Source organism: Gracilinanus agilis, chromosome 2 (genome assembly GCF_016433145.1).
Source record: "Gracilinanus agilis isolate LMUSP501 chromosome 2, AgileGrace, whole genome shotgun sequence".
NCBI classification, from domain to species: domain Eukaryota; kingdom Metazoa; phylum Chordata; class Mammalia; order Didelphimorphia; family Didelphidae; genus Gracilinanus; species Gracilinanus agilis.
In genome coordinates, this window is record NC_058131.1 from 170,937,571 (window position 1) to 170,961,501 (window position 23,931).

General features: G+C 39.3%; 1 protein-coding gene across 1 annotated transcript; it reads right to left on the reverse strand.

Annotated features, from left to right (window-relative positions):
* Positions 1–213: 213 nt before the first annotated feature.
* ASH2L (ASH2 like, histone lysine methyltransferase complex subunit) lies at positions 214–23,700 on the reverse strand. The gene is made up of 16 exons (XM_044660860.1): positions 23,509–23,700; positions 22,205–22,271; positions 21,957–22,102; positions 19,075–19,163; positions 18,642–18,736; positions 15,132–15,227; positions 13,802–13,897; positions 13,350–13,425; positions 10,731–10,824; positions 8,899–9,116; positions 7,580–7,747; positions 7,079–7,272; positions 5,444–5,536; positions 2,366–2,464; positions 1,092–1,151; positions 214–1,000 (listed from the first exon to the last, which is right to left on the reverse strand). The coding sequence occupies exons 1-16, from the start codon at positions 23,676–23,678 to the stop codon at positions 893–895; spliced, it is 1,869 nt and encodes a 622-aa protein (XP_044516795.1). The 5' UTR covers positions 23,679–23,700; the 3' UTR covers positions 214–892.
* Between the last annotated feature and the right edge of the window lie 231 nt (positions 23,701–23,931).

The window sequence follows — 23,931 nt, forward strand, 5'->3', positions numbered from 1 at the left end:
ACTTTTTGTTTTGAAATTACAGAAAGCCAAGTTGGCCAGAAATAGGAATTCGGTGAGAGGCAGCAAGAGCTTGAAGTCAGTAATTTCCCTCCAAATGGCACCTCTCTCATCCCAGACAGCCTGAACCTCCACAACCAGCCTGCTGGAAGGAGGCCAAAGGCACTGTGCTCCACAGATCTGGTCTAAGAGACAGACACAAGGAGCCAAACAAACTCATTTTCAAGGTTTATTTTAGACTGGTTAATATCTCTTTTAAAAGTCACAAGCAGGAGTGTCCTTCACAATTACAGTTTCATGCACCTGGCTGTTTTGGCATTTCAGAGATCCTTGTATAAGAAAACTATTTACAATTTTAAAAACACACAAAAAACGAACAGTTTTTGGAGTTGTTGGAGCGCAAGGCTCCTCAGCAGAGACCACCACCTCAGTTGCTTCCGGAAATCGAACGACTGTCTCCTATAGAATCTGAACAATGGGACAGAGTCAGTATCCACATGTGGAAATGTTTTTAAACAAGAAAGCAGCTTGGAAGAGACAGCTCCCTCAGTGTTAGAAACACGGCTAAAGGAGCAGCCTGAGATCTAAGGGCACGTGGCGCAGCACCAATTTCACAGGAAGCTCACTGGATTGTGAAGAGGGCTCAGGAGTTCTCAGAGCAGGGGACGCCGATGAAGAGCACTCATTCATAAACAAGGAACAATAGCAGAGGACAAGGGCTTGCCCTCCACTGCTACCCTATCCTGGTAACTTGAGAAAGGAGATGCTGTATTCTGCATGGTCCCTTTAGAGGTGAGGGCATCTGAAACTGTTAAAAAAAAAAAATGAAAGGATATAACACACCCAGTTTCGTTCCACAAAAAAAGTTATGACTAACAGGAAGGGGGAGATGTAGTTATGGCTCCCAAGGGGGACTCCGTCTCCCATCCACTTCTGTTTCCACGTGGTATAAGACATCAGCTAATGTGTGCTCCACCACGGCACCCCAGCCCATGTCACTCATCTACAGGGAGAAGAACAAACAGGAGAAGGATTATTAAAATGGGACCTAAGGCGTCGATGAAACGATGCTGACATTTTAAATCCATACTCACAGGGCGGTAAGTGAGGTCTCGTGGAGGATACTTGAAGCAGGGTCCAAAGTTAATAGAAACCTGGAAGAAATTTTATGCACATAACATAGATATCTTAAATGACTTGTTCTTATTAAATTTAGGGTTTCGGAAGTTAACAATTGAAGGAACTTTAGAGATCACAGAAGTGAATCCTCTGGCTTTATGGATAAGGAAAATGCAGTTCAGAAAAGTTGCATGATTCGCCCCAAATCATATTACTAGTCAAGTGATAGAGCAAACACAAGTATTTCTTAACTTCTGGTTCAGTGTTTCCACTAAATTAGGAGATAATACTTATACTATCTTCTGATTTTACCTACTTATCTGTTTAATTTGCCACATTAGTAGAATATATAAAAATGATATTGAAAGAGGGCAGCTGGGTGGCTAAGTGCATTGAGAGCCAGGCCTCGAGATGGGACATCCTGGGTTCAAATCTGGCCTCAGACAATTCCCAGCTGTGTGACCCTGGGCAAGTCACTTAACAGCCATTGCCCAGCCCTTACCACTCTTCTGCCTTTGAACCAATACACAATATTGATTCTAAGATGGAAGGTAAGGGTTTAAAAAAAAAAAAAGGTAGTCAGGAGACTAAGACAATAGTCTAGACCAGTGATGGGCAAACTTTTTAAAGAGGGAGCCAAAGGAAAGGAAATGCTCATCTGTCAGTCTGTTTCTAAGGCAACTCTTTCAAAGTTTCATTGTACTGTATATGTCAGATTAGGAATAATGTGGGGGGGGGGAGGGGGGAATGAACATTTCAGGGCACCGCCTTTGGCCCATCACTGGTCTAGGGGAAAATGAGGACCTTAAGTAGGGTGGCTGCAGGAGAAGCCGAAAGTGAGGGGACAGATGAAAGAGACAGAAGGGAGGCAGAACCAATAAGGCTTAGCAACTAATTGGAACTAGGATGAACAGTGAAAGGTTATTAATAAAACATCATCATAATATTTGTTACTCTACATCACAGAAGACTGAAAAGACATTTATGTAGCTGGTCATCCTTTTCATTCTATGCCTATAAATGAGGAACTGGCAACACCTCTATTGCTCATAGCAAATGCTTTCTGTAAAGTCCCCAGAACTTGGCCCCGGTTCTGAAGGATTTAATCCTACAACACTTTTTAACTGCAAACTCTTGTCCTGCCACTAGACCTACTCTGATTTCTGTCACAGTCTTAACAATCGTGGGCTCCCTCCCCTCCACCCCCCATTCCCCATCTCGAGGATGAAAAGATGACATTCAGACCTACCGTGCAGCTTTTGTACAGTGAGATGGCAGGAAAGTAGACCCCTTCAAAAATTTCTTTGTAGGCCACTCCTTGGCTGACACCATTTTTATAGAATATTATCTGCAAGATTAAGATCCAATAGCTTTAACGTGGAACTATGCCTCAGAGTTATCTAATGGTGCATGCTCTTACTGTGGCAGAGAACAAAAAAAGGAGAGGGACACATGGGTGTCAGTGTATTTATAGCTGTTCTTCTGGTAAGAGCAAAGGGTGAAAAGGGGCAGTTTTAGTGAAACCTGGAAAGATTTATACAAGCTGGTGCAGAATGAAGTGAGCAGAACAAGGGGAACAGCATAACAACACTGTTCTAATGACTTGGAAAGACATAAGAATCCCAATCAAGGCCATGGCCAATTATGACTCCTTGGACGAGAGAAGTGTTTACTTACCTCTTGACAGAGACATAATGGACTCTTGGAGGTAGAATGGGATTTTTTTTTTTTACATGGCTAATACAGAATTTGTTTGGCTTGACTATGTATATTTGCTACAAGAGTTTTTTCCTCCCTAATGAAGGGAAGGGGAATAAGAGAAAGAAAATTGATTTCTGCTCACTGAAAAAAATAAAATTCAATTTAAAAAAACAACAGCTTTGGAAAAACTCAAGAGTACTTACTATCTCTCAAACAAACTGAACTGAAGGCACTATAGGAATGGGCAGTTATGGTATAAGGGATGCAGTCTGGTTTATATAAAGTATTCATGTAATAGTAATTATGCTTTATGTCTGTATGTCACTTTCTAAGTTTCTTTTAACATTTATTTTTCTACCAATCACATACAACAATAAACCTCCATACAATCCAAATTGTCTCCCTCTCTTCTTCCCTCCCCACTCCTGAAACTGGCAAGCAATTCAATCTGGGCCATACATGTACCATCACACAAAACATATCTCCATTCACTTTTTTTTTTTTTTAATTTTTTTTTTTAATTTTAAACCCTTAACTTCTGTGTATTGACTTATAGGTGGAAGAGTGGTAAGGGTAGGCAATGGGGGTCAAGTGACCTGCCCAGGGTCACACAGCTGGGAAGTGTCTGAGGCCGGATTTGAACCCAGGACCTCCCGTCTCTAGGCCTGGCTCTCAATCCACTGAGCTACCCAGCTGCCCCCTCTTCATTCACTTTTGAAGTTCAAAGAATTTTTATATCTATTATTCTCATCTATTCATATTCTTTTTATCAGGAAAAGTACAAATATATGCTAAACATATTTGCAATTTTTCTGTAATCTACCACCAAAAGTTTCTCCTAAACACAATAAGTTCTAATTCTCATTCCCTTTGGTTCAGGGAATTCTTTCCTCAGAGCCCTAGTGGCTAAGTCTCTAGCATGTATTTCATTGTATTACATGATTCTGCTATGCTTTACAATATACTGACTTTATTTATTCCTTTGAGGTCTTACTTCAATAACCCCTTTTCACTTCCTTTCTTCCCTAGTCTCTACCTCCTGTGTGAATGTTAGCTCTTTTTTAAGCAGGATTATGTCAGTCTTTGTACTTGTATTTCCAATGTCTAGCACAATGCCTGGCACATAGTAGGTTCTTAATAAATCTTTGACTGATTTAGAAGTCTTCTTTACTAGGCATATTCTTCATGTCCTCAAAACGACCCCTTGATTAATTTCTCTAGGTTCTCCACCAACATGTCCCTCCTGCCACCCCACTAGCATTTTCCTTTTCAGAAAAAAGTGGTGGCAGGGCATCTAGGAAGAACAGTAAATAGAGTACAAGGCCTGGAGTTGGGAGGATCTGGATTCAAATCTGATCTCAAACACTTCTTAGCTGTGTAACCCTTGGCAAATCCCTTAACCTCAATGACCTAGTCTCAGAAACAACAGCAAGACAGAAGGTATGGGTTAAAAAAAAAAAAAGTAGGAACTACCTTCTTTCTCCTATTTTCTTGAACAGTTGCTCCTTCCCCATTTACTTAATTTTCCTTCCCCTCCTCCCCCCCAGGATGCTCTGAAATCCATCTTATTTATTCTCCCACATTTCTTCCTAAAGTACCCCACTTTTTCTCTTTCCTTTTCTTAAAACCTCAGATGACTTCTGCATATTCATTTGGACAGATACTTCTGTTCAGCTCAGTTGTTTCATTCTCCTTTTTTTTGACCCTGAGCTACACATGCCTCCTTTTTATTCTCACATGATCTCAAGTAGTTTTACCTTTACAATGACCTTGTGAATTAGGTGGGAGCAGGTACTTTTATCCTCAACATAGAGAGGGAAAAAAGGAGACACTTAAATGTTGAGTGACCTAAGATCAAGGCCTCTTGACTTCTGTCTTAAGAGTTGAAATGTGACATTCAGACACCCAGATCTGTCACTCTAAAGTAGCATATTCTTCATGCTGAATTTCATGCAGATGCCTTCTTTAACCTAAGTTTCCTATGCTCTCTTCTCTAAACTTTTCCCTTCTGTATTGCTGCCTAAGGAGCTTTTAAAAAATCTCATCCTTTGGTTTACCAAACTATGGCCCATAAACTTTAAATACAGTTAACTTCATTTTGAAAAGTAAAAATTATTCTTAGCTCATGCACCATACAAAAATGGTCAGTGGGGTCAGCTAGATAGCTCCGTGGATAGAGGGCCTGGAGATGGGAGGTGCTAGGTTCAAATCCGAACTCAGATACTTCCTAGCTATGTGACCCTGGGGCAAGTCATCTAAGCCAAAATAGCCCTTACTACTCTTCTTAGAATCTATACTTAGTATTGATCCTAAGATAGAAGGTAATGGTTAAAAAAAAAATAAAGTCAATGGGTCAGGCATGACTAAAGGGCTATAATTTGCCGATCTTTGCTTCAGACCAGGGGTTCCCAAACTTCTTTGGCCTACCACCCCCTTTCCAGTAAAAATATTACTTAGCACCCCCTGGAAATTATGAAACTATTTATTGAACTCAGAATAGAATGTAATACCAAAAAAGTGTGGGCATCACCATTCCCCTGGATCGCTGCAGCACCCACCAGGGGGTGGTAGCGCCCACTTTGGGAATCACTGCTTTAGACCCATTCAAATGAAAAGTTTAACTCACTTGACTATGAGGAGTCTGCTTGAGGCTCTTCTCAGCTTTATCCACAAAATCCTTTTCCTCAAAATATAAGTAACTCTTGAACTTTATCAAAGCCTTGAAAAGCAAAAGAGAAAGAATAGTCATGAAGCATCATCTCTAGTCTCATGAAATAACAACATAATACACACTGGCCCTCTGGGATAGGGATTCCAAAACCTTCAGGCATTGAGACCACCCACTATGGTTTGATTTCACAGTTATCTTCCTCACTTCCCAAGAAATATTATAGTACATATTATGTATGAAAACTTGCCAAAATTTTACGGCAAAAAATGACATAAAGACATTTGCAGACCTTTTCTTAGTTTGGACTCCTGTTTATTAAATCTTGAATTATAGTCTTCAATGTTGTGTGTTTACACTTAATAAAAACCAAAAATAAAACCAGGATTTATGATATATCTAATATAACACTTTCCAAGTGAGAGCTAGTTAGATTCACCTCTGGACATAGCAGAAATTCTTAATGTTTTTTTGTATTGTGGACCCCTTTAGCAGTCAGTCTGGTGAAGCCCATACAAGGACTCCCTGAGAATCATGTTTTTCAATGCGTAAAATACAATATATATAGGGTTCAAAAAGAAATCAATTATATTTTAGTTTGCAAGACTTTAAGAATCTTGATTAATTATGATTCCAGAGATGATGAAATATGTCAAAATATTTTTAAAACAAACTTCATGGACACCCCAGGTCCAGGATCTCTATATAATGATAAAAAGAGGGGTATTGGAAACACTTCTTTCCTCTATCCATGAAGTCTGTTTGAAGCAAGCAATTAGGGGCACAATATTTCAAATGAATTCCCTAAGTAAAACAGAGCAAGATCACACTAACCCTTAATTTTCTATCCCAGGTTCTACTTGCTCCCTACTTTTCATCTCTAATTACAGTATTTCATGAGACATCATGAAATGATGAGGGGCCCAGACTTATTAAACCAAAATTAAACAGGTAACCTTCCACCATACAATCCCTAGGATCTCTCATATAATGCCATCTCAGAGTCTCCCTTCTTTTCTAAGGCATAATCTATTCCTTTTGTATCCACTTTTATTGATAGGAATTGCAGGAATCAATTTATCAGGACTCCAGAATATAGCAACTAAGGTTTTAGAGTCTAAGTCCCACTTGCTATAGGGTCCTGCTGGATCCTGAGTCTTATAATAATAATAATGATGATGAAAAAGATGGTAACAACTATTCACATTAGAGATTCACAGGGCAAATATTACCCCCATTTTAAAGATGAAGAAACTAAGACTCAAAGAGGTAGAAATTTGTCCATAGTAAATTTGAGAACTATTGTTGTATGCCTCTAAGCTTGGATGTTTAAACCCTAGACAATTATAATGAAATATAACTTCATCCTCTTGGTAGAAAGGCAGGGAACTATTGTGTTAGTTTTGCTTAACTGTTTTTCTTTATTAGAACTGGGGAGGGGCTCATTACAAAGTGGCTATCATAAAATAAAAAAGCATCAACAAAACACTAAAAAATAAAAATAAGAAATTAATTGAAAAATGACAATTGGCTTGTTTAGTCATCATGACAGCAAAACTAGTGCTGGGAATCCATGAGAAAGAGAACACTGACCTTATCTTTATAGGTGTCAGGCAAAGACTTGGCGGTTTCTGTTTCCTCAGGAAGATTGATATAGAACCCCAGTATGTCACCCTGACCATAGCCAGAGGAATAGCGCTTGCCAATAGACTGATGAAACTTGGTCCCCTTCTTGCTCCGCCATGAATAACTAAATTTGTCATAGCCTAGAGGAGCTTGGAGGTTACCTGTCACAACAAAATAAACAAGAATCAGAGGGTCAGGTGAACTCTGGTTTCCTACAGTAATGATTTTCTTCACATTTCTGTCTGTTTTGTTGATTTGCTTCAGTTTCTTATAATGGCCCCTTCTCAACGTTTCTGAGACAATAATTACATAAAGGCATTCACAAGAATAAAAAGGAAGGAGTATAAGAGGCTTATCAAAGTTCTAGCTAGTCACTGCACCACAGAATTCCCTCCCAATTATTCCTCTTTCCAGAGAACCCTAGGATACAAGGGACCTTTACTGCCACCTGCTGGGACAGAAACTTACCAAGCGGCTGGGACCAGCCCAGCCTGGCAGCTGTATCTGGGGGCATCTCATCCACAGAGATCTCAAAGTACCAGGCACCTTTCCGAACTCCATGTGAGGCCCGAACCATGGAGTAGCCTTTCTCTCCAATCACAGTCAGTCGGTCATCTGAGATCTTTAGCTGAGGAGCTGTAGTGATGGAGATCAAAAAAGACTGCACAAGAAGCTAATTGTTCTTATCACTAATGAGAGTGACTATATTTACACATGGTTTTAAGGCTTAAGTGTTTTCCTTAAAACAAATCCATGAAGTGAGGAAAACAAGTATTATTCTCCATCTCTAGAGGAGGAAATTGAAGAGGTAAAGTGACTTGGCTGGCCATATCATAAGACTGGCACTGACTCCAAACACTGTCTTTCTTACTGAGAAAGGGTATAGGAAGGCATATAAATCATACAAATGGGCAAAGTACCTGGACTCCAATGGAACCCAGTCAGACGAGATAAAGTCTGACAGTATAAACATACCAAAAAATATCCCCAGGATGAAGAATCATCAGCCTCCTCCTACTATACATTCTGGCCTTGATATGAAAATGGCTACAATCAAGCACTATGTCTTTCCTCCCATCTTATGACAATATTGGCAAAAAATAAAATGTCCCGACAACACTGGGCCTATTTTACTAACCAAACTCATATATTTGATAAGAGCCAAATGAGTGATGATTGTGGTGGAAAAGCCAATACTCCTCAACAGATAAAAGATTACCCTCAATGACAGTTTTACTGTCTTAGATTTAAATCAAACAATAACCTGGAGAATTCTATACTTCTTCTTAAAAGGTTTTCAAATTTAAGGATTTAACCATAAGTATGAGTATCCTCTGAGGCTTATTACCTAGTTAGTGAAAGAATTCTTTGGCAGATTTCAAAGACCGCTAAGTCAGAGAAGGACTGCAATCTGTATTAGCAGAGGAAGTACCCACACCACAGAAATTAGAGCTACCTGAAGTACTGAAAAAAGACATCTGCACTCAGCTCCTTCTCTGATGCCTCCCTGTGATGTGAAGCAGATCTCTGGTTGGTCCTACCAAGCCAGAAAAGCTGAGAGATATATGGTATATGGCACCTGAGGACAAGCCCTTCATAACTGCTCAAGAAGACTGCTTAGTGACTATGACTTTCACTTATTAACAGAGTACACGAAGGCATGACATTGTAGATCTTTTAAATACTGATGGAACAATTTGATGAAGTGAACTCCTTAACTATAACAAAATTAATCATATCTATTCTAAGTAACACTTGACTTTTCTGGTATGGAAGAGATTGCACACCTCGGTCATGAAGTGCTAACAACACCCGTTCATAGAGGCAGGCTCTGTAGAGGTCTCCTGGAATAGGCTTCCCAGCCCAACAGTCCAGTTCCAGTTTCTCAGGGTCTGGGGCATGAGGGTCTGGTTCTGCGAGAATGTATCGATAGCCATCTTTGTTAAATGGGTGTTCCAGTGGATAGCCATGAGGGGGAAGGCGCTGAGCAGAAAACAATGGATCACTGGAGAAAGGGAAAAAAAAAATACAAGAAGCTAGTGTCCCCTCTGGCTTGGATGTCTATAGTAAGATTTTCTTGCACAATCAGATTTCCTCTAAAAACACATTCATAATTCCTAAACATGTTTCTCATTTTTTTAAGGCATCATTCTGTTTTCAACAGGCAAAAAGAAGAGTATCTCTCTTTTGCTTTTTTTTTTTTTTAATTCTCACCTTCTGTTTTAGAATCAATACTGTGTATTGGTGCCAAGGTTGAAGAGAGGTAAGGACAAGGCAATGGGGATTAAGTGACTTGCCCAGGGTCACCCAGCTAGGAAGCATCTGAAGCCACATTTGAACCCAAGACCTCTTGACTCTCATCCTGGCTCTCAATCCACTTTACCACATAGCTGCCTCATGAATGGTATCTCTTTAGGACACTGGTTCTCATAGTGTAGTCCCTCAACAACTGACAGTCATCCTCTATATGGTCTGCAGTGTACCTTGAAATGTAAGGCATGTGACTGATGTTTGTGGGAGTCTCTACACTATTATAAAGGCTTTTTTTAAAAGAGGGTTACTGCATAAGCCCCGTGCTAACATCTAACTCTGATGTGTCACTGCAGTTCTTGAAGGTTATGCTGGAAGAAGACAAACTCTGGCAGATTCTTTCAAGCTATAAAAGCTCCAAGTATGGTCCCAGCAACAGACTGTAGTTTTAGGCTTACCCTTGTTAAGTTTGGAAAGATTTAGAACCAAAGGAAAAACAATCACGTGATGACCTTTGCAAGGGACCACAGGAAGGCATTCAACTACCTACTCAACGGTAGAGAGATGGTAATCTGCACAGCTGGAAGAAGTATCTTCATAAAGAATGGATCAGGGGCAGCTGGGTAGCTCAGTAGAGTGAGAGTAGGCCTAGAGACAGGAGGTCCTAGGTTCAAACCCGGCCTCAGCCACTTCCCAGCTGTGTGACCCTGGGCAAGTCACTTGATCCCCATTGCCCACCCTTACCAATCTTCCACCTATGAGACAATACACCAAAGTACAAGGGTTTTAAAAAAAAGAAAAAAAAAGAATGGATCACAAAGTCTCAAAATGAAGTTGGGTGTGTGAAAGGGCAATGGGAGAATAAGGAGGAAAGGCAAGATAATTGTATTACTGAGTAACTTTTCTACTATTAACTATAGTTAATGCAGTCAGACTGGTTAAGAAATGACATAGTGGCATAACCTTTCAGATTTGCACCAAAGACAAGGAAGAAGTGAGGAACATGAGGGAAAGAACAGAATATGCTACCAAATAACATTAGAGTTAATGTCAATTTTGCTGCCTCTTCGTCAAGATCCTATACTTGTGATCTTTACCCAACATAAACAGAGGGACACAGGCAAAGCAGCAGGGAATGGATCGAGTAGGGGGCATCACCCAGGGGGAGTCTGCTTTGCAATGACAAATCAGAATTGACAGAATGGCTGGTTTATGAGCCTTTCCCCCTTTTACTAGTTAAGAAACTCTTGTTTAGGAGGTTAAATAGTGAAGAGATTTCCTTTTGCCATCTAAACCATTGGAGAACATGCCTCTTGCTAATGAGACTAGTGCCAGGGTTAATTGGTGGTATACTGGTGCTATTCCTTACCTTCGAGCCTTCTTAGTTGTTCCTGTGGTCCCTCCATCCTGCTGTTTGCGCTTGGCTCCTCTTCCTTTTCCACTGCTTCCTGCTGCAATTCCCCCTTGAAAGAGAGGGAAGTTCACCATCAATTGGCTATGATGGAAAGGAGACTTGAGGGCAGAAATTCCCTGGGGACTAAGAGGCTGAAGTACATTTGTGCTGCACCAAAGGCAGCCTTTCTTAAAGGACAATAAAAGTAATTTCACCTTGACTCCGAATGACTCCACTAGATGATAAATTCCATGAGGGCAGGAACCCTGTCTTGGCTAAACTTTGTTTCCCCTCAGGGTACAGCACAATACTCAATAGCTCTGTAGACAGCTGATGCTTACTAGATGCTTGCTGAATAAGTGTTCTTCTCAGGCCAAAATGATTCAAACCATTAGACACTCTAATATGTGTATTAAAAAAAACAATCTTTTCTTTCTCAATAAAATACAACTAGTAGTTCACTTTCTGAGGGCACTGACAAATGCAATTTCAGTTGTGGAGATTCCAAATACCCAGAGCTAAAAAGAATGAAAACAATTATATGGATAAAGGTTCTTTTCCCCATCAAAAATCAGAACAAACATTTACATAAAGAGGATATTCTCACTGTAAGCAGATTTCCACTTGCTTTAACAGCACATGGTATACACCCCATCCATAAGCATAATAAAAACACAGTACCTACTAAAGCAGTTAAGCACTTAACTTCAATGTTCAACCAAAGAAATACACCAAACAAGGAAAAACAAAAACAAAAGCACTAAAAAGGTGTTTCTCTCCAGTGCTAATAAATTTCCACTGTGACCACTTTAGGTATGTGAAGAATATCAATTTTATACAATTAAAAACAGTTTGAAAATTTAGCAAGACATTTTTGGGCATACTATCTATTCAGTCTACATATAGTAATGTATTAAGTTGTCAAAATATTAGATTTAAGAGAGACTAAACCTGGACTATTTGATTTAAAGTGTTGGTGTGAATATGTATGTATATATACACACGTCTTATAGACAAGAGAATACATATACACACCAGACTAATACCTTGAGTAGTTCTGAAATAAGACATAAGTCCAGTTCTGCCCATTTCTCTCACATGAATTTAGTTTAAAAATTTTTTATGGAACTGTAGGCAAACACCTTTATGTAAACAACAACTGCATAGAGTACGGTATCTAAAAGTTTAGCAAGCTTGTAAAATATCAGCATACTCCCATTGCAGTAAAAAGGAACAAGGTCAAGGAATGAGATCATATTCTGCACAAGCAGGTCAGGGGTATTAAAGAGCTAATCTTAAAATATAACAAGAGTCCATCTGGTTCCTCACATAAGTTTTTGATGATTAAAAGGGGATCTCAATGTTTTTAGTTTAATTTGAGATTCCATAACACACTCAGCATTTTAGGGGTATGATTTACATTTGAACTCTTAATAATGTTTTGAATCTAATTATTTTGAACAAAATAAAAGGCATTAAGGAGAAGGCTGACCATGCCAGGCAGAATATGACAGAGTAAAAGCTTCTAATTACTAATATTAAAACTGAAATGACAGTCTCATATTATTAAATTCTATGGTCACCATTTTAAGAATGCTTTAGTTTTTTAAAAATTGGTTTTAGCTTCTAGGACAACTGAGCAAAAAAGCACTTTCCAAACCACACAATACTTAAGGTTGAGAGGCTGAGAGGTAAATATTCACCTCCAAAAGAGGCTCCACCTGTAAGAACAGAAGTGGCACCATGTATTTGTCAAATAGTAACAAGTCTAAGGGAAAAAAAAAACATCAGTGTTTGAAAGGAAATAAACAATATCCTCACTAATTTTTGTCCTAAGAAATCCTTGAAAGTAGTGGGAAAAGCTGAGAAGATGAGAGTATTCCAAGAGGCAAGTGAAAGATCCTATTCTCACAATTAAAATCTGACCTTCTAGCCACCCACTTAATTCACTTGAAGTCAAATGTATAGATACTGTACTCAGATATGGAGACTGGTCACCAAAAGGAAAAATAGCTATCAGCAAATAAGCAATACCCAAATGCTGACATCTCAATAAAACTCCCAAACATCCTTAAAATCTCAGAATAAGGAAAAGAGCAAAATGGGACCTATAGAATAGGAAGGTACTTATAAATAAAAGAAAAGGTTGAGGATAAATGCTACAGAGCAATGAAGCTCCTTAAAACAAAGCACTGGAGTCACTTCTAAGGATATCGACTTTCCCTGGTATGAGCACTTCTTTGCCCTAAAAGGATCCCAACCCAGAGTGGACCGTTTTCATATGTTGTTAAGGAAAAAACAAGTCATCACCTTAGTGGTCAACCTAAGTGTCATCATTACTATAGTGTAAATGATGTCTACAAAACAATAAAAATAACTAAATCTGATTTCAACTGAAAAAGCCCTATCTGTGGTTTATATACTATGACAAAAAGTCTTACTAAAATACCTAACTGTCTAGCTACAAAACATAGTGACATTAAAAAGTAATCATTTTGAATAGCTATCAATTGATCTTTCCAACCCTAAGACTTCCACAAGGATTCCTATTTAAAATCTTGAAAATATTTTAACAATAAATTACTGAACACTTGCCATTTAAATTTCCACTAGTAGATACTGTACTGCTTTGCTTCTGGTTGTCATAAGCTGGGCCAATATTACCAAGATCCTAGAAGAAAACATAAACTTTTAAAAAAATTTACTTAAAACAGCTTTATCAAATCAAGTCCAAGGAGGCAGATGCTCCAGGCAAAATAAGAGACAGAATTAAAACAGCACAGAAGAACTGGAACTGACACTCCTGAAAAGATCTGAGATTTGTAAAATACCAAAGCAGAGTCTCTCTTTCCCTTAGTCCTAGAGCTCTAATAATATCCATCTTCCTTAAAAACAAAAGAATGATTTCCAAGTACACAGAATCACAAAATAACTGGTCTGGAAGCATTCTTAGAAATTCTTATGAACAAGAAACACGAGGCAGAGTCCTGATTAGAACCCAGGACAGCCTTGGCTCTTTCCACAAGATACAATGTAAACTAGTGCACCTGATCCAAAAGCCCAAATTTGGGGTAATCTTCTTCTGGGTCTTTACTTCCAGGGTCTGGATGTTCCTTCACCAAAAATACATCCCTTTCTCTACTCTGAAAAAAAGGAAAATTTTTAACATTAAAGGCAGGCAGCTTCTGACAGATCACCAACCCCCAAAACACCCCATCAGCAGCTATGTCCTAATTAAGCAATCAACAGATAGTTATTAAAGCCCTCACTACTACACATCAGATTTATTTAGTTTCCAATTAATTTTTAATTTGTCTTTCCATGGACCTTTATTGATTGTAATTTTATTGCATGTTTTATCTGAAAGGGATGTAGTTATTATTTCTACTTTTCTGTATTTGTTTGTGAAGTTTTTATGCCCTAGTACATGGTCAATTTTTGTGTATATACCATGTGCTACTGAAAAGAAGGTAGATTCCTTTTTGTCTCCATTGAATTTTCTCCACATATTTATTACTCACTACACGTTAGAGTAGTGCCAGGTATCAGGGCTGATAAGAAAAGGTTAAATAGGCCACACACTGCAAAACTTACATCTTAACAGGGGAGTTGGCATATGCAGATGGTAAATGATGGGGGCAAACTCAGGTAGAGTGGCATTTGACCTGAGTCTTGAGGGAAATCTGGAACTCCATGAGACCCAGATGGGGAAGGCACACAGTCCAGGGGTCAGGGAACAAAGGTAATACAACAGAGGCATGAAGAGAGGGAGAAGGATAGTCCTGGGGGTGATGAGGAGCTGATGGATCCTCCTGAATGGGAAGGTAAAACAGTCAGATTTTCACTGTAGGAAAATCATTTAAGCAGCTGTGAAAAGGACTAGGGTAAGGAGACTAAAAGCAGAGAGATCAAGAAGTCTATTGCAACAGCCCAAGCAAGATGTCATAAGAGCCTGAATTAATGCTGAACAATGCTATTCATCTGAAGAAAAAAGCAACCTAGGATCCTATGTATTTTGGGTTATGGTTAGGTTTGGGTCTATGTATGTTGGTATGCTGTACTACACTGTGGAAAGCAAATAGTTTTAACATATTACCTAAGGCTTCCAGAAGTGGAAGTAATTTATATACACCCTAAGCAAATCCTAATTAATAAATGGTGTGAGAAATCCTTCTTCACCTCTATGTGAACAAGATCCATTCAAAAACTGATTAAATTTACACACAGCACCTAATATTGTACATTTTTAACAACCAGCTGTCAAGGTGTTCTCATTTCCTTTATGCTAAAACAGGGGAAAAGACTAGGAAGAATAAAACTCTTCTAAAGAAAATTAGTTTCCCAAATATCTCATTTCCTCAATTTTCTTTTACTTACCATTGTTTTCACTATGTTATTGGGCCAAGTCATTTTCCCAGGTCTCTGTCTAGTGGTCATGCACTCCCAATACTTATCAATGAATGGTATAATATCCTATTTTAAAAAACAAAGATGAGTTAATATCTTTATAACTGCTTTAAACACCACTGGCCATTGAAGAAAAATGACATTAAAATTTTTTTTAAAATCTTCTAAATGCAAAGGAGATGCTATGTATAACTGCTCACTTCTTTAACTTTTTAATTAATTTTTTAAAAAAATCCTTGCTTTCTGTCTTAGAATCAATACTACATATTGGTTCCAAGGCAGAAGAGTGAGAAGGACTAGGCAAAGGGGGTCAAGTGACTTGCCCAGGGTCACACAGCTGGGAAGTGTCTAAGGCCAAATTTGAACCCAGGACCTCCCATTTCTAGGCCTGGTTCTCAACCCACCAAGCCACTTAGCTCTCCCTTTAACTTTTAACATGTACTGATCACATACCATATTTATAATACTGTGCCAGGAACAAAGGGGACCCAAGAAGTATTAGATCACCCTTGCCTCCAAGGAGCTGACAATTTATCTGGGGGGAGACTAATCAAGTTCATTACATTAAATGATTTTAACCTTAAATGGACCTTCTAAGTTTGTTCTTTCAGGGAACAGCTGGGTAGCTCAGTGGATTGAGAACCAGACCTAGAGATGGGAGGTCATAGGTTCAAATCTGGCCTCAAAAATGTCCCAGCTGTGTGACCCTGGGCAAGTCACTTGACCCCCATTGCCTACTCTTACCACTCTTCTGCCTTGGAACCAATACACAGTATTGGTTCCAAGACAGAAGGTAAGGGCCCCAAAAACAAATAAATAAATAAATAAATTTGTTCTTTCACTAAGCCTATGTGGGCACTGTAACATAAATCCTCCAAATACCCTTAAAGCATGTTGGCAGGCTATTTGGGGCTAGATTTCAAGGTTCCCCATTATCTAGACTTCAAGGTCTTTACTCTTTAGGTTAACAATTATGATGGCTTGTCAAGGTTGAATCAGACTGGGAGAACTAATTCACATATCCTGGAAATCTAGGATTCCCTTCCACATGATATAAAGGAAACTAGGATACCTGATCCAAAAGCCCACATTTTCCATACAGATTAAAAACAAAATGCCCTCCTTTTGCAAATAATTTTTCTTTGTTTAAAAAAGACAACTCATTTAGAGCTTTGTAACTTAATGAAAAAAGAATGTTAAAGCACAAGGGAAACAAGGCAATTCAGCAAAACAATATAACTGCTTTAAGTGTAAATAATGCAACATTATAACTTGTCATCCACCATTCTCTGACTAGTATTTTATACCAGGTTAACAAAATCATCTTTCACATACTCTGGCCTGGTCACATGGTTTATGTGGCAAAGAAAGTATTTCATAGTTACTGCTGTAAATAACAGAAAATATATTGCAAAGATATACAGATAAAATAACTAAGCAGGGGGCAGCTGGGTAGCTCAGTGGATTGAGAGTCAGGGCTAGAGACGGGAGTTCAAGAGTCTGGCCTCAGACACTTCCCAGCTGTGTGACCCTGGGCAAGTCACTTGACCCCCATTGACCCCCATTGCTTACCCTTACCACTCTTCCACCTAGGAGCCAATACACAGAAGTTAAGGGTTTAAAAAAAAAATAACTAAGCATTATAATCTTCAGATAACTTTATTTCCCACTAACCTTATTTTGTATTTTTTTTACAACAAATCATTTTGGTTTTGCAGCAATTATGGAAGCATCACATTTGGTTTCTTTTAATTTGATTTGGTGTCAAATATATCTAAAGTGACTTGCTGTCTATGGACATTAATGAAATTGACTTGCTGAACTATCAAATCATGGACATAATAATTACAGTAATATAAAATGAAAGAGAGCAAGAGAGAACAAGGAAAACAAGGAAACTAATCCAGGGGAAAATTGTTGTTTCACTCTCCTTGGATGCCAGCTTTCTGACAGCTTTCCAAAAGCCAATCAAAAGGGCCTTGCTGAATATATAAATGAATATATAAAGCTGATCTCGAGCATTTTTTCAGTGTGACAGCCAATTCAAAACTGATAAGACATTGATATGCTTGGAGAATGAGACATCAGAACAGCAGGTACTGTTCTTGAGCACGGTGTTTTCTTTTCTGGATTAGTTTTGCCGAGTCAACAATTTGCAGCACAGCAAAAGAACTCTGATCCACTGGCCCATAACAACGGAATGCTGTTTCAAGCTGGCAAGATGAACCTTTTTCAGATCAATAGCAAGAAAAATTCAATCTTCTTCCAAAATAGATTAATCTCAATTCTTTAACAATAACACTTTAATAGACACTAATTTTGCCTTAGTGTGCTATCAGACCCAAAAACTAGTGAGAAAAAACAACTTTTTAGGCAGAGGCTCTTAACATTTTTTTGTTTCATGGGCTTCCCTATGGAGCCCATCTTAGTACAATGTTTTGGGGACAGTTAGGTGGCTTACTGGATAAAGTAACAGTCCTGGAGATGGGAGGTCCCAGGCTCAAATCTGGCCTCAGATCCTTTTCTAGCTTTGTGACCATGGGCAAGCCACTTAATCCCAATCATCTAGACCTTACCATTCTTCTGCCTTGGAACTAATCCCCAGTAATATAGCAATTAAAGCTCATATCAAGAATCTAAGACTGAAATCAGTTCTCTCTTGGAATTGATACCAAGTACACCAAGTATTGGGCTAGATGCTGAGGGGACAACAACAAAAATGAAATGTTTCTATCCTTGAAGATCTTACATTTTATCAAATTCAAAAAGCCCAATTTCAGTCCTATATGGTTTTCTCTGAATTTCCACCTTTTTTGAGCTCCTATAAAGTATATCATGAAATCTAGCACTTAGTTATGTAATTATAGAATTATCTAATTACTGACTATGCAAAAACCTTGGCTCTGCATCCAAACTGTAAACTGCTTGAGTAGAGGGATCATATCCTTTGTTCATCTGCCATAGAGCAAAGCCAACCAACTATGCTAGGCACATATTATGCCCTCAAAAAAACCCCCCAAACTTCTTGAATAAGTCAGCATCTACATGGAGGTAAAGAACCACATGTTTTTAAGCTATTGTTGCTACTGCTGCTGCTGCTGCTGCTAATGATGATAATGACGACAGATTTGAGCTGGAAGGGACCTTAAAAGTCACTGAGTCCAAGCTCATTTCACAGATGAAAAAATTGAGAGTAAGATGTTAGGTGTTTTGCTCAAGGTCACACAGTTGTCTGAAGAAGCAGAATTTTAGCTCAAGTTGGCTCTCTATCCACCATGTCACACTGCTTTTCTACAAGTCACTTACCATACTGTAATATGGGGGGGAGGGAGGAGAAGAAGAAAAATAACAGAACAAGCAAAAAAAAAAGGAACCTGGTTTTAATTTGAAATACAGCGATTATTCTTAAAGCTCATATCAAGAAAGTGTTACCTGATTCTCTGAAGCTACTGTATGCTAGCAGAAATAGGACAACTCTACCTTGTCTTTGGAGAACATGGTTTTAGGATGTTCATCTTGGGTTCGGGACTGCCATGTCAGATTGGCCAAAGCACTAAGGCACATTTCTTTCAAGTCTATATAAGAAAAAAAAAAAAAGAAAAAGTAGTAATGGATCTTTCCCCATATCCAAGTAGATATTCAACTCAAAATCCTCATATAAGCTGCTCTACAAAGAGATATCCACCAGTAAGAACATGGCAAAAATGTCAGCTAAACTGAAGATGGTGAACAGACAATTCATGGCAGGTGGACAGCCTGCCCAAACCTTAGCCTCTGAATCTTAGGGAGCAAGCAAGGAGGTAGGTAGTCTCCTGGTTTAAACTATGCCCTATCACTCTGAATTCCTCAACCTTCCATTGTACCAGATCAAAAACATTCCACATCTTCACACTGTTTTAGGATTTGTACTTACTTGCTTGCTTTCGGAGAAAGTAGGTGTTCCCACTGTGATGACACACATTGCAATGAAAACTGTAGTTTGTCATAAAAGGTAAGCAGGACCTACAAAGAACAAAATTTGAATATTTTACTTTGTGCAAGTATATATTCTTTTTTTCTCACTAAAAACCCTGCACAATGTTAATTTTTGTATTTTCTCAAACTTGAAAAAACAATCACCCAAACTTAATGATCCTGACAAAAAAAACACCCATAAAGTTCCCCCACCCAGTTCAAAAATCCTTTAGAAATTTGCTCTGATTATTATACCTGAAAACAGGAAAAAAGTCTGTTTTAGCCCTGCTGGCAAGTTGTTTTGATATAAACACAGCTACAAATACTTATCACTGAATATCTATATGCAAAAACTATGCTATTCAGTGGGGAATTCAGAGAGGTGCAAGTCCCAAGGAGCTTACCATCTCATTGGGAAGATAAGATAGAAACATGTGCAAAATTAAACAGTAAAGGAGGATTGTCAAAATCAACCCTAGTGTCAATACTTTGAGAATCTGAAGCCTGAACAATCACTTCAGCATGGGGTGGTCAGGGAAGGCTAGGTCTAGAATTCTGATAGCATTTAAGGAGGCAACTAGAAGGGAAGAGGGCATTTCAGATCTGGGAACAGATGTCTTGGAAGGGTAGAAAAGGCAAAGCAAATGAGAAGGAATAGAAAAGTAACACATAAAGTAACAACAAAAGTCATAGATAGCATTTACACAGTACTTTAAGGATTGCAAAGCCCTTTACAAATATTTTATTTCATTTGATCCTCATAACAACCCTGGGAGGCAGATACTATTATTATCCCCATCTTAAGGTTGAGGAAACTGAAGCACATAGAGGGTAAGTACTTGGCTCGGGGTTAAACAACTAGTGACTAAGGCCAAGTTTGAGCCCAGGGCTGGTTTGGGATAAGTCTTAAATAGCAAAATAAATTTGGACTTTAGCCTTTAGGAAACAGATAACCACTGAACAGGGGAGGGACATAATCAAAACAAAGTTTTTAGGATTTTAGTTTCATTATAGTGTGAAACTATATAGTTTCGTATATAGAATAAAGGAGAAAAAAATCTGATGATATGGAGTATCTGGAGGCATGTAATAGTCTTACAATGACTGCAGAAGAACAAAAACCAGTGAATTAAGGCCCAACCTAGGTTATCAGAGAATAGAGATTAGAAAGGGATATTAGAGATATAAATCAGATCTCTAACTAATGAATGCAATTTTAACAATATTCCCAACAAGTGATCAGTGAGCTTCTTCTTGACTATCTCCAATAATGGAGAATTCATTACCTTATGAGGCAGCTTAATTTACTGGCAGAAAATTCTAAATTCTCCTATTTCTTAATTGAGCTAAAATCTGCCATCTACTGATTCAAATTTCACCCTGTGGTGAAATTAATCCAAATAAATCCAATCTTCTTTCTATAAGACAGTTTTTCAAACATTTAAATATTATTCTAACATTCCCTTCGGGTTAAACATACCCATTGCCTACCACCAACCATTTTGACTCTTGGATTTAAGTTTCATCACCATCCTAATCACTTCCTCTAAATGCACTCCTACTGATCAATAACCCTTTTAAAATGTGACAGTCAAGAACAAAATACAGCAAATGTGGACTGACCAGAGCACATGATGGGACTACTCATTCAATAAATGTACTCTTAGAGCATATTGGCTTTTTTGGAAATCACACCACACTACTGAATACTATGGTTAAATGAAGCCCTAGTTCTTTTTTCAAATAAAATGCTGTCCAGTCAAATATTCTCCATGCTGTTTTTGTGAGAGGAGGAATGGAAAGAACCAACTGGAAAATAATAGCAGAATTTAGTGACTAAGTGGATTGTAGTTATCCAAGTATAAGTATCCAGTTGGCCATTTGAAACATGGGACTGAAACTCAGGAAAGAGATCAGAGTTCTAGAAGTATATACAGTAGATTTAAGAGTAGAAAGTAAGTAGAGAGAAGAACTGGCCAAAAAATCGAATGAAGACAGAATGTGAAGGATGAATTAAGGGAATAAACAACCATATTTAAGGGTAAGGGAAGGAAGAACAGATAGCAAAAGAAACAGAAAAAAGGTAAAAGAGGTAAGAATACCAGAATACTGTTGAGTGTAGGATTATGGTGCAGCAGAATGTTAGGTCTTCAGAGTAAGAGTATTTCTCAGACAAATGTACCTATGATATAGGTAAATAACTACATCAAATCATTAGTACACAAAACTTTTACTACAAAAATTCCTTACTTTTAAAAACCTATAATTTTTTTTTAAACCCTTACTGTTTTTGTTATTTAAACCAATACTGTGTATTGGCTCCAAGGCAGAAGAATGGTAAGGGCTAGGCAATAGAGGTCAAGTGACTTGCCTGGGGTCACACAGCGGGAAGTGTCTGAGATCAAATTTGAACTCCCATCTCTAGGCCAGACTCTCAATCCACTAAGCTACCCCGCCGCCCCCAAAAACCTGTAAATTTGAACTGATTTTATCTACCTACTAGGCCTGCTACTGTATTTTTGTTCCTTGATCAGAGATGCTGAGTCCATAGAGTGAAGTAGTTTGGCTATTTTATCAGTTTGCAATAAAGTCTGGGTTGAAAAACAGTTCCTCAACATCAAATCTTAGAGGCATAATAAACACACTATGACAAATGCTCACTGATACTTTGTAATTAATTCAACATCTTCCAATCAAGTAAAAGACAGGGGACAATTAAAATACTATACCTTTGGAATATCTACAAATTAGTATTTATTTTTACAAAGTCTCTAATAATTGCTGTCTATTTAGTCTATCTTTAACATTGAGATCTTTACAAAAGCTGAAGGAAATACCCACGTGGTATCAATGCCAAAGGTGTCTGCCGTGAACCACTTTGTACATATCCCACACTGAAGCTCCACTTCCCCCAATTGTCGACCATTTTCTTCATCCACAGAACCAGTCTGAGTGTCCATGACTTCTGAACTGTCCCCAGCTCCCTCCTAGTGTCATGGAATTTTGGAGAGAAATTAGAGGATCAGATCTTCAGACTAGTGTTGAGACACTGTCTATTCAAAATTCCAATAAAACCAAGAAATACTTACTAGTGTATCTTTTCCATTTGAGGATTCAGTCTCCAAACCAGCAGTGACATCAACCAAAGTAGAATCCCTATGAGAATGTATTTATATAAATATGTTCAGAAGAAACATGCTGTCCAAAAAAAGCACTTTAAATTCTTAGTCTCTTGTTTAACTAAGAATGTCCCTTATACTAAAGCTCCTAGACTAAGTATCAGGATAGTAAGATTAAGTCACAAAACTCCACAGGTCTTAAGCCAAAGAGTCTTAAGGTTGCAGATAAAGGTAATGACACCAAGAAAAGGAAGTGTTGAATGGACAATGCTGTCCCTGTGGGTGGTACCTATGTTTACAATGATAGTGGTTCATTGATCTTAATTTAAGTTGTAAAATATAGCTGTTGATACTCTCTTATGGAAAGACCAAAGCCTCTTACTTGTTTTTCCAAAGAAGACTTTAGCATAGTAGCCAGCTCATAAATGCTTCCTGAATTAAAGTGAACTGGACATGCTGAGCCTCAGCCAGAGCTGAGATCTTGACTACTGTGCATGTCAGGCCTTGTGTGGAGGGTCTTTTCCTGGGGGAAGTAAGGCTCTGTTCTTAGTGAGGCCAGGAGTCTATGATAAAGAGGGGGTCTGGGCACTGGATAGTAGAAAACTGGACTCCAGAGCCTCTTTTATGGCAGAGAGTTTGAGTCTGGTGGGATCTAGAGGACTTTAGCCCTTTCAACTGGTCCAGGGTTGGGAAGAGGCTGCCAAGGGTCCAGGGTCTAGAAGGATCGAACTCCCCCACCAAAGTTTAGGAAGGGGAAGGACCCAGGGTGAGCAAGAAAAGGTGTAAATGGAGTGACCCTGAAGTAAAGAACAACTCGGGAAAGAGAGCCCTAGGTTGGCAGTACTTTCAAGGGTTGGAGGGGGCGGGGAAATAGGAGGAGTTCTCAGCCACAAGTTCCCAGGGGCGGGACCCAAGGCTGGGAGAGGGAGGAGCCCCAGGCTCCCTAAGGCACCAGGTGGGGGACTAGGGGTAGGGCCCAAGACGGAAAAGGGAGGAGCTTCAGAAAGGGGGAGCTCCAGAATGGGAGGGTTTGAGGCGAGGCCTAGGACTGGGACCCAGGGCTGGAACGGGCGGGAACCGAAGCTGTGGGGGCGGGGCCCAGGCCACGAGGGGGGCGGGGTCCAACGGCGGAGGGGGCGGGGCCCAGGGCAGAGAGGGGGCGTGGCCTAGGTGCAGGAATTTTGGCTTCAATAATTAAGAAAGCAGATTCAAAGCTTAGGTTAGGAGAAGAGTAGTGGGGGAGGGGGATGCCAGGGATCACAGGATTGCCTCACCCGCTTTCGGCCTCTCCGGAGTTTGGATCCGCGGCAGGTGCTGCCGACGTGCCCTCTCCAGTTGGGGCGGCAACAATCGCTGCTGCCGGTGGCGCCTCTCCCTCTTCTGGTGCCGCCGCTGTAGCTGGCGGCCCCGCGCCGGCCCCGGCTCCGGCTCCCGCCGCCGCCATCGCTGCTTGCTATGGCACTTCTCGCGAGATCAGTGACCAGGTCTCGCGAGAGTTGAGGACCAGGCCCGCTGATTTCAAACTGCTGAGGCGGTTAATCCCGCCCAACGACCTCTTTCACTCGTAAAAAAGGCTGAGGGCTTGGCCTCCGCGATTGGTACTTTATGTCTTTTGAGCCTTGTCCTAGTGTTGCCAGTTAGTTAATACAAGTGTTATTTAAGTAGATGAGGCTTTGGACATCAGCAACAAATCAGGA